At 50.4% G+C, this 16,340-nt stretch overlaps 2 protein-coding genes across 5 annotated transcripts in view; both read left to right on the forward strand.

Annotated features, from left to right (window-relative positions):
• AP2B1 (adaptor related protein complex 2 subunit beta 1) overlaps nt 1–7,689 on the forward strand; it is a 28,780-nt gene extending 21,091 nt beyond the window's left edge. For both annotated transcript variants that reach the window (XM_042442636.1, XM_042442637.1), the window contains 2 exons: nt 4,889–5,043; nt 5,649–7,689. In XM_042442636.1, coding sequence (XP_042298570.1) covers nt 4,889–5,043; nt 5,649–5,723 — 230 coding nt within the window. In that variant the 3' untranslated portion in view covers nt 5,724–7,689. The remainder of the gene's footprint in view (nt 1–4,888; nt 5,044–5,648) is intronic.
• A 1,911-nt stretch (nt 7,690–9,600) lies between these two features.
• RASL10B (RAS like family 10 member B) lies at nt 9,601–15,540 on the forward strand. Of its 3 annotated transcripts, none has more exons than XM_042442706.1 (4): nt 9,601–9,884; nt 12,862–13,299; nt 14,008–14,132; nt 14,994–15,540. In XM_042442706.1, the coding sequence occupies exons 2-4, from the start codon at nt 13,084–13,086 to the stop codon at nt 15,262–15,264; spliced, it is 612 nt and encodes a 203-aa protein (XP_042298640.1). In that variant the 5' UTR covers nt 9,601–9,884; nt 12,862–13,083; the 3' UTR covers nt 15,265–15,540. The 3 variants fall into 3 exon arrangements, with proteins under 3 accessions (XP_042298640.1, XP_042298642.1, XP_042298641.1); XM_042442708.1 differs by lacking the exon at nt 9,601–9,884 and adding an exon at nt 11,718–11,787; XM_042442707.1 differs by lacking the exon at nt 9,601–9,884 and adding an exon at nt 12,128–12,372.
• Nucleotides 15,541–16,340: the final 800 nt, after the last annotated feature.

The following is a 16,340-nucleotide window of genomic DNA, read 5'->3' on the forward strand; positions in this document are numbered from 1 at the left end:
GTTCAGTCTCCTTATAACTTCAAGATTTCAAATGTTGCAAAGTACAAACATAAATTCTTTTCACTTACAAACATAAAACCATCATATTTTCCATAGCATACGCTTCCATACATTTACAATCTCTTTTCTAGTTTATAGCCTTCTTTAGCCTCTTTCTTTCCCATCATCTCCTTTTCTCCTTCCTTTTTCCCCCTTCTTCTTTCTTCTTCTCTCTCCCATCTTCAATCTTTCCTCTTTCCCTCCTCCCTTCTTTAAACCTATCATTTTCCTCCTCTTTATCCTCTCTCCTCTTCTTCCTCTTCTCAGTCTATCCACCTTCCCAAACCTTCATCCAACGTACTTTAACCTTCAAACTTTCTTTGTCTTCTTCCCTTACTTCCTTACCTACCTACATCTACCAAACATCCACCCGACTCCTTTCCCGGCAAGCATTCTTTGAAGATGCCAAAGCCACAGATGCTGGCGAAACTTCAGGAAGAAACTCTTCTAGAACATGGCCACAGAGCCCAAAAACCCCACAGAAAACTGTGGCTTCATTCATTCATTCTGCTTCATGGCCATCTATCTTTTCTCTCCCTAATGGGAGGCCATCTCCTCCCAAACCGCCGCGGCTTCTCTTTGCTGCCGGAGGAGACATTTTCCCGTTCTCGCCTGAGATACTGTAACCTCCATCTTGCCCTGACAAGCCTGATCTCACAACACACACAAGCGACAAGAAGAAGGGAAGGAGGAGGGAAAGGGAAAGGCTGCTGCCACTCAAGCAACCTCCCTTAACTCCTGGGGCTCCAGAGGCAGGGAAGCCGGGAAGAAACGGCAATCTTGTTTATCAGGCCTGACCCAGTTTTCTCCAGCGCTTGGCAAGTGGAGGGAGGCTAGCGGGTTCGTACACGCATGCGGATGCACTTTGCACGCTCTCAAAGACCCCCTACACGCACACAAGCACATGCACACACATCACACTCCAGTAGCTTTTTTTCTTGCAAGGGACCTCTTATCTGAAAAAAATGGCTGCATTTCAAAGACCAAAGGGTTAGATATTCCAAAGTGTGCAATGACTTAGACCTGGGTAAGGGACGCTCACAAGCGTGTGAGTGTGAGCATGTTTGTGGCAGGGCTAGAATAATAAAACCAGAGAGCTGGAAGGGACCCCAAGGGAGCATCTAATGACATACAGTTAAAGCCCTCTTGAAAGACATTAGTTTAAAGACCTCCAAAGATGGAAAGTCCCACTTTCCTGTTCCAAGGTAGGGATCTGCCATTATGCTTCATGGTGGATTCTGTCTCATGCTGGACATAGAAACTGGTGTTGTTTCGGTTTTATTCGTGGAGGAAAAAATCAGTTTTCTAAAGGCTATGAGGATCGGTCTGAAAGCGCATGAGTGCTGAACGGTGAAACAAAACCATGGAAAACTCTCAACCGTTCAAGGAAGCAATAGTGTTGCAGAAGAAGAGGCATTGACTCCAAAACCCATTCAGTATGCGTTTGGGGACCGATGGGAGTGGGAGTCCAGCAACATCTGGAGGGGGAAATGATTCCCACCCCTGCTCTTGCTCTTGGGGCAGATTTTGGCACCCTTCTTTGGGGAGATAGTCCTGTTAGCGACTGTCAGATTGCAACCTAGATGTCTTTCGCACACAAGCCAGCGTTGTTTGCTAAGGCTGCCAAATGCCTTTGCGCCCCCCCCCTTCTGGATGCTGCTGCGTCTCTTAGTGAAAGGCAGTCACTCACTTGAGTTTAGTGTGGATTTTCTTAACCTCCAGGAGGATATATTTACTTGCATGGTTTCCAATGGCTTACAGTGGTTCCCAACCTTTTTGTTCTCCAGATGTTTTGGACTTCAGTTTCCATAACTCTTGACTTATTGACCAAGCCGGCTGGGGCTTCTGGGAACTGATGTCCAAAATCCCTGGAGGACCAAAAGGTTGGGAACCACTGAGGTTTTATTTTTATGATGCTGGGAGATGTTTGATCAGTTGATCATAATAAACCTATTCTCTTCTATAACGCTGGGAGCTGTAGTCCAGCATCATCTGGAGAAAGGAGCGCAGGGTTCTCACGCTTGCTCCAGAATCTGCAAAATGGTGGAACTGGTGGCGCAGATTCCTAGGAAGCGTTCAAACTGACTGCAGGCATCTCAGGGTTTTTTTTTGGTTTGGAGGACCAAATTAGATTTCTGTGACTTAAAGTTCTTGGGTCTCTCTCTCTCTCTATAAATTCCTCCTCCCACCCATGTCCCTTCTGTCTTTTGTTGGAGAGCCTTCCAGGGCATAATTACTGCCTCCTTCTCTTCAATCTGCCCCCAAAGACACACACGCAGAGAAGGCAGCTTGGCGCTTCCGAAGTGGGCAGGCCGCGCCGCGGGGATCCCCGGAGCCGAGGCCGCAAGGCGCCCGGTGCAACTGACACCCCGCGCTTCGCCTCGCTGCCTTTTGCTCTTGGGTTGATCGATAATTGCAACCCTGCCTGCTTTTCCCTGTTCCTCCCACCTCCGTTGTCAATGGCAAGGTAACCCTCCGAGGATGACTAAGGCGCACAAATACACACAAAAAGAGCCGCAAGCCGAACAATTAAGTCCGCGAGAGCAAGGCAAGGCCTTTCTTGCTGGCACATGTTGGGAGAACATCGCTGCGCCGGGGCCGAGGGCGGGCAGCGGAGCTATTTAAAGCAGCGGAGAATGGCAGCAGCAGAGGTGGGTGGGTGGGAGGCTTTCGCCGCCTTCCCTTGGAGGCTTTGGAGCGCCTTTCGTTTGGCAAAAGGGGAAAGGCAGAGAGGTCAGCGTCCCCTTGTGCCATCCCCAACTCTTGTCTGGAAAAGCTGGGAAGGAAAAGAGTCAGCTGCCTAGGTCAGGGCTCCTCAAATTATCTGAGCCAACCTGAATCCCAGCTTTGAATGAAGGGCAGAATAGAAATATAATCATGGTAATAATAGTAATAATGTGCTCTGATTGACCAGCAGGTTCCTCCTTGCCCCATATGCCAGGTTCTGGTACCCAGAGTCATTGGAGTCAAGTCCCATTATATGCAATGCATTATTATTATTATTATTATTATTATTATTATTATTATTATTATTATTACAGTGGGCCCTTGGTATCTGTTAAGGTTTGGTTCCAGGACCCCCAGTGGATACCAAAACCCATGGATGCTCAAGTCTGTTAAATACAATGGGGTGTTGTTGTTGTTGTTGTTGTTGTAGGTCCTTGGTATCTGTTAGGGTTTGGTTCCAGGATTCCCCATGGAGACCTAAATCTGTGGATGCTCACATCCCAGTAAATACAATGGGTTGTTTCTATTACTACTGTTGTTGTTGGTATCTGCTGGGTTTTGCTTCTAGAACCCCCAGTGGATACCAAAATCCATGGATGCTCAAATCCCATTAAATACAATGGGGAATTATTATTGTTGTTGTTGTTGTTAACATTGGGCCCCTGGTATCCATTGGGGTTTACTTGCAGGACACCCCCTTGTCCATTATCAAAATCCATGGATACACAAGGCCCATGATATACGGTGGGGTAGTAAAATAGCGTCCCTTAGATAAAATGGCAAAAATCAAGGTTTGTTGGAGTTTGTTGTTGTCGTCACTGCTGTGGTTTGTAATATTTACAAGGCCTGGATGGTTCAGTCCATGGATACAGAATCCATGGATGCGGAGGACCGGCGGTCAGGACGGGGCAAAGGTCCGAACGGCCGTGGTCCATCTCCCACTCCCAAACTTTGTCCCCTGGGCTGGCTCTGCAAGCGAGGATGGAGGATGCCCGCTTCCCAAAGTCATGCAGTGCCAGCCTTTTTGTCGGATGCGCCGGTGGCGCTGTTGCCTAGCAACTCTGCTCCTTCCCATCAAAAGGAAAGGAGATGCCATCAGCCTTGGCGTGGGGGGGGGATGCCCACCGTCTCCTTGACCGAATGGACAGAAGGCAGGGGGTCCCTCTCTCTCCATCTCCCCCTTCATTGGGTGGTTTCAAAGAGACATCTGAGGCTGGGGATAGAGAAGAGACCTTTGCAAATACACACACACACACACACTATTATCAATCTGATAAATTCATTTATTCTCAATGGCCAGCAGTTTTACATTGTTGTGATATAGTTGAATAAAGCCACTAAAGCACATGGGTTTCTGGTAGAATCTGGATCCTGGAGGGATATTGGAAAGATATTGGAAAGAGGTAACAAAATGATTGGAAGCAGGCCTTTATATATCAGACATTTCAGCTTCCGCCTTCATCAGTGATTAGATAGATAGATAGATAGATAGATAGATAGATAGTCCTTCCCTGCTTTTTCCTCCTCCTTTTGCTGACCTTGTGAGATCAATACTTGCAAAGGCCGTGGTCTTGGATCCCATTTAATTAATGGCTGAGTCAAAGGAGGCTTTCATCCGATTAGTTTAATGGATTCAGATACGAAGCAGCAGGACGAAGGCTGACCTGGGTCGGCCAGAATACATTTGCTGAACTAGACTGAATTAGCCACAGTTGTCCTTTGGGTTTTATCATTTCCAGAGCGTAGCCAGAAAGCAAATATTCAACCCTCAGCCGCTGGGATTTAAAAACAGCAACAACTATCTTGCATTATACGATTTGTGGGGTGTTTCTGGCCCGTCCCCCAGAAAAGGATTCCATTGTTTTGCATGGTTTCAGAGATGTCCAAAGGGATGTTTCTGGGTGCAGACCGATTAAAGTGAAATCAAAGCAAATCAAAGTCCGGATACAGCCCAGAACTGTCTTCAAGGGCAGCCCCACACAAAGCTTAGAGGCAGGCGTAACTTTTTGGACTACGGACCCCACTGGCCAGGCTTGGCCAAAGTCTGGGGACTGTCCAGCAACGCTTGGCCAGCTGGTCCGTAGTCTCCATGATCTAACAGGTTTCCTCTCCTTCCCGACAGACACTGTGTCCAGCAAGCTGCAGAACAACAACGTCTACACCATTGCCAAGAGGAACGTGGAAGGCCAGGACATGCTCTACCAGTCCCTGAAGCTGACCAACGGGATCTGGATCCTGGCCGAGCTGCGCATTCAGCCGGGGAACCCCAACTACACGGTAAGGACCCCATAGCGAGGGAGAAAGGGGTTTCGTTGGGTACCTGCAAATGGCCAGGGTCTCCCCTGTTGGGTCAGTGGGCTCCTTCTTTGACTGGATGCTCCCTTTGAGAGATGGCTGGAGGAAGGAGCCGTTCTCACTGACCGTCAACGCTCACCGTTTAATAACCCCAAGTTCCTAGTGTTGTTTCGTCCGCATCCGAAGCTTTGTCCCGTCCTAAAGGACGCACAAGAATAGAACCGCAACGCCAGATCAGAGGAGCGTTAGCCTGTTTGTTGCGTCACCCTCCATATGGGCTCTGTGTGTGTATTATTTAAAAGGAAACAAATCAGGGATTAGGAAACTTCCCTTTTTGTGTGTCTGTTCCTGCAACCACTAGATGTTCCCAACAAGCGCAGCCAGTAAAGATAAATAAATACATGACTTGTTGGGGGTCCTGTGCCCCTAGCCCTAGTGACTATGGAGGAACAAGTGCACTATTTTGCAAAGGGGAGGCCGAAAGGAGATAAGGAGGAGTCTCTGTTTGCAATTGCTGACTCCCCTGCCAAAAAACACATCCCTCCCTTGAAACCAAATCCCCTTCTCCCCTTATTTCTCTCCCGCAGCTCTCCCTGAAATGCCGGGCTCCTGAGGTCTCCCAGTACGTCTACCAGGTCTACGATGGCATTTTGAAGAACTGATGCCTCGGAGCTGTCGCCTCCACGGCCGCCGCCACCACTGCGCCACATGGCGCAAACTGGGGCAAGGGCCAGTGCTCCTCTACCACCATCTTGTCGGTGCAGGCTGAGGCCTCTCTCTGTCTCTCTCTCTTTCTCTTACTCTCCACGCGGGAAAGGCCGCTCCGTCTTGTGTCCGAGGCGAAACCGAGGTAGCGAATAGTCGTGTCCACGTTCCGGTAACAGTAGTGTGTTTATTTTGGGGGGGGACCCTCCCGTTTGATACTCCTAGCGTCTGTGGGAAGTTTGTAACCACTCCGCATCGCCTGTCGTTCTCTCTCATTCTCTCCTTCCACCCCAATCCTTTTCACGGTCTTTGTGCCACGGTGAGCTTGTCTTGGTCCGTCCCTCTCCATCTCGTGCCAACGCTTTGCGTTTTCTAAACCACTCTAGGCCTGCTGTTGCTCTGTTCTTACGCGCATCGGAAGGACACTGCTGCGCAAGTGTGCGTAACCCACAATACACAGACACACTCCTTTTCTGCCCTGGAGGAAGAAAACCCACACTCACAAACACATATATACACACACATGGACTGCAAAGGTCATGTTTTAAACAACGCCAGGTATTCATGGGCTCCTCCTGGGTTTTCTATTTGGTCTTTCCTTTTGGCTTAAAGTCAACCTTACCTACCAAAAAATGCCACCGAGGCTAAAAAAACCCACCTGGCTGCAAACATTTCAGACCTTTTTCAACCCAAGCAGCGTCGAACGATTGGGAAGGAGATGGGGTTATTGTTGGTTGGGTGGGAGAGCCATGCCAGCCCTGTCCAGAATGCACCAGGGTCTGCCACAAATGCAACAACTGCTTTGAGTGGCATTTCCTTGGTGCCACTGTATACAGATGGACAAAAGTGGCACCTGGTTAGGATAGTAGGGGGGTTTCAGAGGTCCAAGCAGCCGGTCTCCCACTTTGCCCACTTTTGCCACCTCTCTCCTGGGAAGCTTCCCTTGCCAACAGATGACCCACCTGAGTTTTGACCCTATTGGGGTCAGGGCTTCAGCCATCCCCTGACCATGTGGCCTTCCTCAGGTACGCTTCTTGAGCTGCTTTAAAGGAGACTGGTATCATGGGTGAGGTTGAAGCAACCTGTCCAAGTCATGGGCAACCAAAGGTGAGCCCATTTCTAAGGCAGTGGATGACGGCCTCCCTCCCTTCCTTCCTCTCAGAGCTCCTTGCCTAGTGCTGCTTTCCTCCTTGGGCTGCCTTCTTTTCTCTTTAATGCTGTGCAGGTCCTTTGAGCGCATGCAGAGTTGAAGCCATGCATCCCTTCCTCTTTGTGCTGCCCGTTGCCCAGATCGAGCCAAGGTTTAAAGCAGGGTTTTTATGGCCGGATCGGAGGTTCCTGGTTCAAAAGGGTGCTTCTCTTTGATGCATTTTTGGAGGTAACCTGGAGGAGGGTGCTAGTAATGCCTCCCTTGCGCCCCTTCCTACATCTTGTCTGTATCCAGATGGTTTAAGAATTCAAACCAGAGGTGCCAAAGGGTTGCTCTGCTCTTCGCCTGTCGGGCTGCAACTCCCATTGTCTCTTGCCATTGGCAAGATGGGAGTTGCACTCCTGCAGCCACTTTCAGACTGAGTCCCCTTCCATGGAGATTTATGGAGAAAGGCTCATCTGTCCCCGGAAGGGATGGTTTTGAGGCGCCCCCCCCCCCCCGGCATCCCAAAAGGAGTGAATCAAAATGGCGGGAAGCGTTGGGCTCCCCGTGCGAGTCCCTACCAGTCAGGCGGTGTGTCTTTCGTCTGCATGCGGTCAAGTGTAATGTGAGGGGAGGGAGGAGGGCTTCCGTCGCACGTTTTTTAGTTCTCTTTTTTTACGCTCGCGGTCGTCATCATTCCATCCTTCGGAGCCATTCGACTTTGGGGTCGGGGAGGGGAAAAACGAAGCTTTGCCTTGTATCTGTCAATAAATGTGATTTACACAGAAAAACAGTGTCCCTTCTGTCTCCTTCAGCCCTTTGGGGCAGAATGAACCCAAGATAGGATTTAGGGTTTCTTGGGGGGGAAAGGTCCCACTTTAGGCTTAGCAATGGATGGTCTTTATGCTTAGGAACAGCGTGGAGAAAATGGAAAGGAGGGAGGGAGGGATCAATGAATAGAGGGATCGATAGATAAAGGGATCTATGGAAGTAAGGATGGACAAAACAAGATCCAAAGCAAGTGTGTAGTGGTCTGAATGTAGAACATAGATAAGAGGTGCATTGAAAAGGAACTGAGCTGTAGCAAAGTCCCACTCTTTCAGCCTCTGAAGAAGGCAAGGGCAAACCCTCTCTGAGCAAATCTTTCAGAGAAAACCCTACAAGAAGGTTTGGATTCAACTTGAAGGCACATAAAAAGTTAAGAGCGACGGTAGTGTAATGGTTGGATGGTTGGGTTTCGGGAGACCAGGGTTCGAATCTTTGGAGAACCCTCTGGGTGCCATCGGGCAAGTCATGCCTTCAGAGGAAGGGTGAGCAAACCGCCCCAGAGACTTGAGACTTTGGTCCACATTTAGTCCAAGGTTCAAGAAGTGGAGATGCCCACATGGTGCCATCAGGCGAGGATGCAAATTGTTTGATTGTGCGTTCAGTGCGCAATTTGCTCAGAGGATGCCATGACACAACCACTGCATTGCTCCAAGAAAGCAAAGTGGCACTACGTCTCGCCCGCCAAGGAAAACGCAAAAGGTTGATCCAGTTTGTTCATCTACAGCAGCCGAACTCAACCTTTTGGCCTTCCGGATGCTGAAGCCCAGCTCCCAGAAGCCCCGGCGTGTCCAAAGGTAAGGCATTCTGGGAACTGTAGCCCCATCTCTCTGGAAGATGGTTGGCAGAAAGGACACTTTCCCAGCCTGAACTTGGAAGGGGTTTTGCAAGAGCCTTGACTTGTTTTGGAGGCAGTTAAAGTTGGATCGGCACCTTGGATTATGTTTATATTTATTTTAATATATATATAATGATCAACTGATCAAACATTAATTATATTTATATTATATACAGTTGGCCCTTGGGATCTGCTGGGTTTGGTTCCAGGAACCCACTGTGGATATTAAAACTCGATGCTCCAAGCCCTGCTAGATGCACCCAGGGTGGCTCTCAAGCGCATAGGTCTCTTTGAGCATTGTTTCAGTCTTACGTCCCCATAATCTTGAGATAGATTGGTTGATTGATGCCTGGGGAACCTTGACCACCTCCATCCAGTGCTAAGGGGATTGTGGGACCTGTAGTCCAGGACCTGTGAATCTCCAAAGGCTTCCCATAGCCCTGTTCTAATCCATGATTGCATTAAGAAAAGGAGGCCTCTTTGCATTGCCGTCCAAAGGCTGCCGCAGATCTTGCAAGTCTGGTTCTCTTGATGTGTTCCTGCCATCCCTTTATTTCCCAAGATGTGTAGTTTGCTGTGGCACAGAGGAGGCGGCCAAATGTCTCCCAGGACTAGAGGTCCCAGGTTTAGAGAGCACCGACCCACGGCAGGGAAAGTGGTACCCAAAGGCGCATAATCTCTGCAGTTGCTGAAATGCAAGGATGGCACCCTGAGCATCCTTTCCCTCTTGAGAAAGGAAGAAAGAAGAAGGGATGGCGGGAACACGTCAGGCTTTGTGACCCTGCAGTTTTCCCTGCAATCCATGGCAGCAGCAGCAGGAGATGTGCTTCCTCCCTCCTTCTTCCCCATCATCCCCATAATTCACACGTAACACCCCCCTTTTCTCTCTCTTTCTGCTCCAGCGTACTTCTTTCTCTGCATTGCAAACAGGGAGACCAGGGAAACGCAGGCTGAGACAGAGGCCTTGCATAAACCCATTCCCCAAAATCAAATAACACTTAACACCGATAATAATAAGATTTGGAAAGCCCTTCTTGATCGAAGCACCTTGTTCTTTTTCGCCTCTTGCAAAGGTGCTCTCCTTCCGTCTGATCCCAGCCTCATCCCATCCATCTGCCTTCATTGCTGCACATCCTCTGCACCCTCCAAGAAAAGAGAAGGAAAGGAAAGCCAGCCTTCCAAGATTGGGGTGAATGAATGGAAGATCCCCCTTCCTCTGCAGCCAGCTGGCCCAGGCCACCCTTGCCAGGCTTCGGGGTCTTCGCCTTCTCCTTCTTCGCTTCGGCAAGACGGTGGTCCCCTTGGCGCATCCAGCACCGCAAGGTAAACATGGGCAGGGGTGCAACCAGGGAGGTGGTGTTGTTATTGGAGAGAAGGATGGGAGGCAATAACGAAACCTTTGCACCCAGGACCCCTTTGGTTGCAGGGAGAGATGCATGGATGGAGTGGTGTGCTCACTGCAAAGGGGAGGTGAAGTGCAACTTGGGAAGGGTCATGCCTGGGAAGGAGACCCTGGGCACCTTTTTGGTGTGGGGCACAGAGCCATGGGGGCAAAGGTGGAGATGTGAGCATCCTTTGGGTACCACAAGGCCTACTGTCCTACAGAACTGTCTCCCATTGCTGCTACCCAACAGAGACCTGTCACCATCTCTATATGGAAAAGCATTGGTTTGGGGTCAAGTCTGCACCCTGACCTCTGGCGGCAGAGTTTCTGGGGCCTACCTGGCCTGGAGTTGGGAATACAAAGCCAAACCCAGACTAGGATGAGGTTTGGGGGATCACTCATGAAGCAATGGTTTGGTGTGTGTGTTTGTGTCATGGATGTCTCTTCCATAGAGCCAGCAAGGGCAACTGGGACCTCAGGCAGTTTCCGAAATGGAAAGAGATGGAGGAAGTGGGTGACCCCTGTCACAGCGCAGGAAAAGGGATAGTACCCAAAGGATGCTCACATCTCGGCCTTTGCATGGATCCAGGTGAAGGGAGGCTGGTCAGTTCCCTTGAGAAAGGACCAGAGAATAGTTTGACCCCCAACCAGTTCCCAAAGGGGCAATTTTGGGCCAAGGGAGTTCTCCCATACATTGGAGCGACCGCACCAGCGCATGGCGCCACTGCTTTCCCCCGGGCCACCACTGTTTGTGCCGCTCCCCTCGACGCACGTGGCACCTGGTGCCCACCCCAAAGGACCATTTTTGCATACTTGTGCATGTGCATCTTCCTTTTTGTCGAGCGCAGGTGTGCACGCTATTGGAGAACGGGAACACATGCGCTCACTGCAGGTGCTCCTCTGAGCTTAGGAAAGGGGTGTTGTCGAGGGGTGTCCCAGCATATTATGATTTATGTTTAAATTATGGAGAGATAGGTGGGCAGATCTGTCTTAAGACTGGCAGCCACCAAAAGCTCCACAGTTGGATGCAGCTTGGCTCACTGACTCGAGCGGTTGGCTATGGGCGCACATTTCGATGATGCATCTCACCTCTGTTGTGTGTCTTACTGAAAGGTGGATTGTTTAAAATGTGGGTAGTTGGCATCGTCTTTTGGGCAGCTTGATGGACTTAGAAAGCTTAAGGTGAGTTTGGCCATTGGTCAGTATTACCAGCGCTGACCAGTAGCCAAGGGCCTGCAGGGTTTATTCCCATTCCTACCAAGAGATGCTGATGGTCCCAACCCTGACCAGTCGGACCATTGTGGTCCATGTGGGCCACTATTTGGACTCTGGTCTCTCCAGGTTTTGGGGCAGGATCCTCTCCTGGTGTCCTCCTTCCTGGGGATCTCCCATCCAAGGCCCAACCAGGTCCAACCTTGCTTAGCTGTCAAAGTCAGATTGTGTTTACAGTGGAATGAGTTTAATGATCCTTTTGATCTCATCCAACTGGGAATGCACATTTTGAAGCAAACCCTTTTCATGCAACGGAGGGCTTTATGCACAAAGTAAACGGCAACATTAGGGCCGCAGAGGAAGGGAGAAAGAATGCAAAAGAATGCAGTACAATTTTAATGATCAGGCTTTCAGATTGGACATAAGGGGTTAAGAACGAAAGGAAGAAGAAACACACACTAAATGGCTGCGACACGATTTGTCATATTGCACTTGGAAATGTGTGCAGGGATAGCGGCGAGTTCTGTCGAAATGCCATTAAGCGAGGCATTCGTCAGCCGTCAAGACAGCGCTGGCAGCTGCACATGGAGCTTAAGATTTTGGATTTCAATTGCCCTTTTGCTTAGAATGGTGCGTCCTTTTGCTAACACATTGAATGCTCCAGGGAAACATGTGGCCTTCAATGCTCCATTTTAGGGCCAGGGATTTTTTGCAACATGCCACAGTTTAGGGGCTCCACATGCCTTTAATCCCAAACCCAGCTCTCCTGCAGCATCCAACTTCGGGAGGCTGCGAGTGCGAGGGTCGGCTGGAGGAGTGTTGACAGTCTGCGCATGACGGCTGCGCACATGCAGCTCCTTGCAATCAGCTGACCCGCGTCAGATGTCTCCATTTGTCTTGCTGGAATTTGTTCATGGGAAAGGAGCAGGGGTCGCTGGAGGATCCCTTGTCAGTGGGGCAGCGACTCCGTTCCAGGCTTTTTTAAAAAGCAACATCCCAGGTCTCTGGGTCTATCCACAGCTAATGATGGATAACATCCAGGCCTTGGTTATGAAGGCAAAAATGGAGAGCCTCCTTGATCAGTGGCAGTATACCTCCTGCTGACCATTGCATTACATGAATCTTCTGTCCTTTTTTTTGGCTGGACTCTTGTTGTTATTGAAAGGGGGACATCAATGTACAGGAGTAATACATATATATCTGAATATATCCAAGGTGTGTGTGTGTGTGTGTATATATATATATATATATATATATATATATATATATTCCAAGATATATGTGTGTATAGATCAGGTAGAATTCTGTGTTTTGGACACTAGTTGGACACTAGTGGAGACAAGATGGAAACAACCTGGATGGGAGATTCTGGGAACTGCAGTCCCCCAAAGGTCACTTTTTGGAGCAATGGCTAAAGTCCACTCTCCATCCCTTGGTCCTGGCTGACTTGGTCTTCCATTGAGGGGGGATTCTTGGAATTGCACTCCCCCAAAGGTCACTTTCTAAAGCAATGGCTAAAGTGCACTGTCCATCCCTTGGTCCTGGCCGGTCACCCTTCCTGACCCCTGTCCGCTTGGTCTTCCAGTGAGGGAGGATTCTGGGAATTGCATTCCCCAAAGGTCACTTCCCCAAGCAATGGCTAAGGTGCATTCTCCATCCTTTCTGTGGCCTCCCTTACTGACCCTTGTCCGCTTGCTCTTGCAGTGACCGGCCTCCCTTGCCAGGCGATGGTTCCCGACTCTGGCTGAGCCCACCGCTGCCGGAATATGCAGCCCGGGGGCCTTCTTGGCAGCGGAAAGGCAGCGGACCGGGCCGAGGAGGAAGAAGAAGAAGAGGAGGAGGAGGAAGAAGAGGAGGAAGAGGAAGAGGAGGAAGAAGCCAGGGAGCCGAGCGCCAGGAGGGGCACGAGGGCCGGGGCCGGGAGGCATGGTGACAACGTTCAAGGTGGCCGTCCTGGGTGCTCAAGGGGTCGGGAAGACGGCCATCGTCCGGCAGTTCCTCTACAACGAGTTCAGCGAGGTCTGTGTGCCCACCAAGGCCAGGAGGGTCTTCCTGCCCGCCGTGGTCATGAACGGCCACGTCCACGACCTGCAGATCATGGACTTTCCCCCCATCACCGCCTTCCCCGTGAACACCCTCCAGGTAGGTCCACTTCGCCCAAAAGCAGAGGCCTCTCCTGGGCTTAAAATGGGGCTGGAGCGACCCAGGATCAGGGAGATGGTTGTGGACAACTGGGGCCAGAGAGAGAACTGGAGTGAGTTTTGGAAGAGTCTGGAAGGGCAGAGTGGTTGAAGCAGAACCGTAGTGGTGCTACCCTGTTCATAAGTCCATGGACCCCAATCCCCTGAGCTCTCCACCCCATGGGGACCCCTCAGCATCCTTCAACCCTTCATCCTTTGGGCTCCTAACCCCCATGTCTTTGGACCCCTGGACAGCCCCATGGTCCCTTGGACCCCCAGGACCCATACACCTTTGGGGTGCCATTAATAACTTTACAGATATAGGGTCCCCTTACAGCCATGGACCATCGAGGCATTTAAACCCATAGGTCACCCAGGCCCCTAATGCCAGGGGCCCTGGACCACCAGGGTCTAGGCCATGAGGGTCCACTTCCTTGTGATAACACAAGTGGATATCAAGTGGATTGATTGAGAGTAAGGAGGGCAGAGAGGGTTCCAGGAGAGTCTTCTGCAGGGGGGATTTTGGAAATGATTGCCACTTTGCACTTTCAGGTCTCTTTCCTTGGAGGGAATTGGGAGTCAAAGGGACAGAGAAGGGTCCGGAGGAGGGTCGTGGCATCCATCCTGACCCCTGCCTCCATGTCTGTCTGTCTGTCTTTCTGTCTTGCAGGAGTGGGCAGACGTTTGCTGCAGAGGCCTCCGGAGCGTTCATGCCTACATCTTGGTTTATGACATCTGTTGTTTTGACAGCTTCGAGTATGTCAAAACCATTAGGCAGCAGATCCTGGAGACAAGGTACAGATTACGGCGCATGCTCTTGGTGGAGGAAACGTGGCGCATGCGTTGCCCCAGGGGCCATTTTTGTGCATCCCCAGAACTCCTAAAACCTCTTCCAAAAATTGCAAAACATGCCTTTGCACATGCAGGTTGCGTCTCCGAAATCTGAAATGCTCCAAAACCTTTTCCACTTTTTTCAGGCAAGGGCTGAGATAGTGACACCTGAGCTTTTTCATGGTTCAAGGTACACAAACTTTGTCTCATGTCCACCCCCAAATTATTTTAAAACATTATATAAATCTACTACCAGGCTATGTGTCTAAAGCATAGAGAAAACATAAATGAATGGTATCCAAAATCCACCAAACAATGCTCCCTTTATTGGGCCAAGCAAAATGCACATTATACATGCTGCAAGCTTCAAAGCTCCACTGGCTTCTTTGTCAGGCAAAGGTGTTAAAAATCATATGGAAGGAAGGAAGGAAGGAAACAAACAAAGAAAGAGAAACGGGGAAGAAGGGAAGGAAGGAGGGAAGGAAGGAATTGATGTCAGTCATAGCTCCTGCATGTTGTGGTTATTCTCCTCAGTTCAGATGGCATAAAGGCAGGGATTATTTGAAGAGAGGTAGAGCATTTAAGCCCCAGATGTTTCAAGCAAGTGGTGTCTCCATTATTCCCTGCTTCTTCTCTTCCAGCTGATGGCTCCCAGGTCAGTGGGGCAGTGAATCCACTCCAGCATTTTATCCAAGGTGGCGAACCCAATGTCTTGGAGAGCTCCACTGGGGTGCATTCACTGCCCCATCGACATGGGACTCACATCTCCGAGGCATCCTTGCCCGTTATTCACTGGACCCACCCTTTCTCTGTCTTGACCGTCAGGGTCATCGGCACCTCGGACGCCCCGATCATCATCGTGGGGAACAAGCGGGACCTGCAGAAGAGCCGGGTCATCCCTCGGTGGAACGTCTCCAACCTGGTGAAGAAGACCTGGAAGTGCGGCTACATCGAGTGCTCGGCCAAGTACAACTGGCACATCCTCTTGCTCTTCAGCGAACTCCTCAAGAGCGTGGGCTGCGCCCGGTGCAAACACGTCCACACCGCCATCCGCTTCCAGGGCGCCCTGCGGAGGAACCGGTGCACCATTATGTGAGAGACTTTACGGACCACAGCAGCAGCAACAACAACAACGACCCCCTCCTCCTCCTCCGTTGTTGCCCCCTCTGCGTCTCTGAGGGGGTCTTTCCTCCACCCACAGCCCCCCACCCGAACCCCCACACCGTAGTGAATGAGAGCCGTTCGGTTTGGAAGGGGGTATGGTCAGGAGAACACAAGAGGTGCGCCCGGTCTTCGGAGAAAGTGGCCCCACGGAGTCCGCCATTTTGTTTTGCTTGGTTGGTTGCTGCTTCCGCTTGAGAGGGGTGGATGAAATGCATCCTAACACACACATCTACACACACAACTTGGTTCGGATCCCGAATTGCAAGAACGCCATTGCTGCCGGGAGCTCTCCAATGGGGATCTTGTCCAGTCGTGGGTCTGGTTTGACGATCTGCCAAGTGTGTTGGCGAATAGTAGCGGGAACGTAGCCAGCGCAATTCGGAGTGAAAAGGGGTCCTCTTGGCATATAGGAGGGGAATCCTGGTCAATGGGGGGAAAGGTGTTTTGTTGGTCATCGCTTGCTCAGCGTTGTTTGCAACAGGGTTGACCCCTATTATAAGGAAAAGGAGGTGGCAAGTATTGTGTTGTTGGGGAAAAGCCATGGGCCCCATAGCCTGCTTCCTGCAACCCTGACGCCAGTCTTATGTGGGGCGGATGTGGTGCCCCATTGCTTGTGCTTAAGAAAGATTTGGTTGCTGGTCCAACTGGCTTTTGTGCATGGAAAGTGGTGCCAGAGTGGTCCACCAGCCTCAGATTATAGCCTTCTAGGTATTAAAAAACAACCTTACCAAGCCCCCCAAATGTCATACCAATCCCATTTGGGGCAATTGGGTCTCCAAAACCAGGCACCACTCAGCTCACCTTCATCCAATTGCAGGAGCCATGCTTTAAACTGAAATTGAAGGGAGATTGCCAAGGGACTTGAAGCTATACTTTTGAAAGGGAACAGGGTTCAGCCCCTTGGAAAGCTCCTCCCAAAGAGCCCAAGGATGATGGGTTCTTTGCCCCACTGACCTGGGGTCTGTTTTTTTGTCCAGAGTCGGTGGCAAAGTCAAGGGTCTGTCCTTA

This window comes from Sceloporus undulatus, chromosome 11 (genome assembly GCF_019175285.1).
Source record: "Sceloporus undulatus isolate JIND9_A2432 ecotype Alabama chromosome 11, SceUnd_v1.1, whole genome shotgun sequence".
Classification (NCBI taxonomy): Eukaryota; Metazoa; Chordata; class Lepidosauria; order Squamata; family Phrynosomatidae; genus Sceloporus; species Sceloporus undulatus.

Excerpts from the sequence above, each read along its gene's own strand:
- RASL10B (XM_042442706.1), top strand. The coding sequence starts at position 13,084 with ATGGTGACAACGTTCAAGGTGGCCGTCCTGGGTGCTCAAGGGGTCGGG. Across the intron at positions 13,300-14,007 it reads TCCCCGTGAACACCCTCCAG|GAGTGGGCAGACGTTTGCTG; the intron begins GTAGGTCCACTT and ends TCTGTCTTGCAG. Across the intron at positions 14,133-14,993 it reads CAGCAGATCCTGGAGACAAG|GGTCATCGGCACCTCGGACG; the intron begins GTACAGATTACG and ends CTTGACCGTCAG.